We start from the raw sequence: 257 nt of genomic DNA, 5'->3' as shown, positions 1-257 counted from the left end.
CACTTTGGATATTGGACATAGTTGTTTGATCATACTGGAGACTGTCGCTTTGGATATTTGACATAGTTGATGGATTATCCTGGAGACTGTCACTTTGGATTGTGGACATAGTTGGTGGATCATCCTGGAGACTGTCACTTTGCATTGTGGACATAGTTGATGGATCATCCTGGAAACTGTCACTTTGGATTGTGGACATAGTTGATGGATCGTCCTGGAGACTGTCGCTTTGGATATTTGACATAGTTGATGGATCA

At 42.0% G+C, this 257-nt stretch overlaps 1 protein-coding gene across 1 annotated transcript in view; it reads right to left on the bottom strand.

Annotated features, from left to right (window-relative positions):
• Window positions 1-244, bottom strand: part of LOC110450751 (TRIO and F-actin-binding protein-like) — a 6,811-nt gene extending 6,567 nt beyond the window's left edge. Inside the window, exon 1 of the mRNA XM_021498434.1 lies at window positions 4-244. Within this exon, the coding sequence (XP_021354109.1) occupies window positions 4-244 (241 nt within the window). The remainder of the gene's footprint in view (window positions 1-3) is intronic.
• Window positions 245-257: the final 13 nt, after the last annotated feature.

This window comes from Mizuhopecten yessoensis, unplaced genomic scaffold, assembly GCF_002113885.1.
Source record: "Mizuhopecten yessoensis strain PY_sf001 unplaced genomic scaffold, ASM211388v2 scaffold5473, whole genome shotgun sequence".
In the NCBI taxonomy this organism is placed as follows: domain Eukaryota; kingdom Metazoa; phylum Mollusca; class Bivalvia; order Pectinida; family Pectinidae; genus Mizuhopecten; species Mizuhopecten yessoensis.
This window is presented reverse-complemented; position numbering and strand designations above follow the sequence as displayed.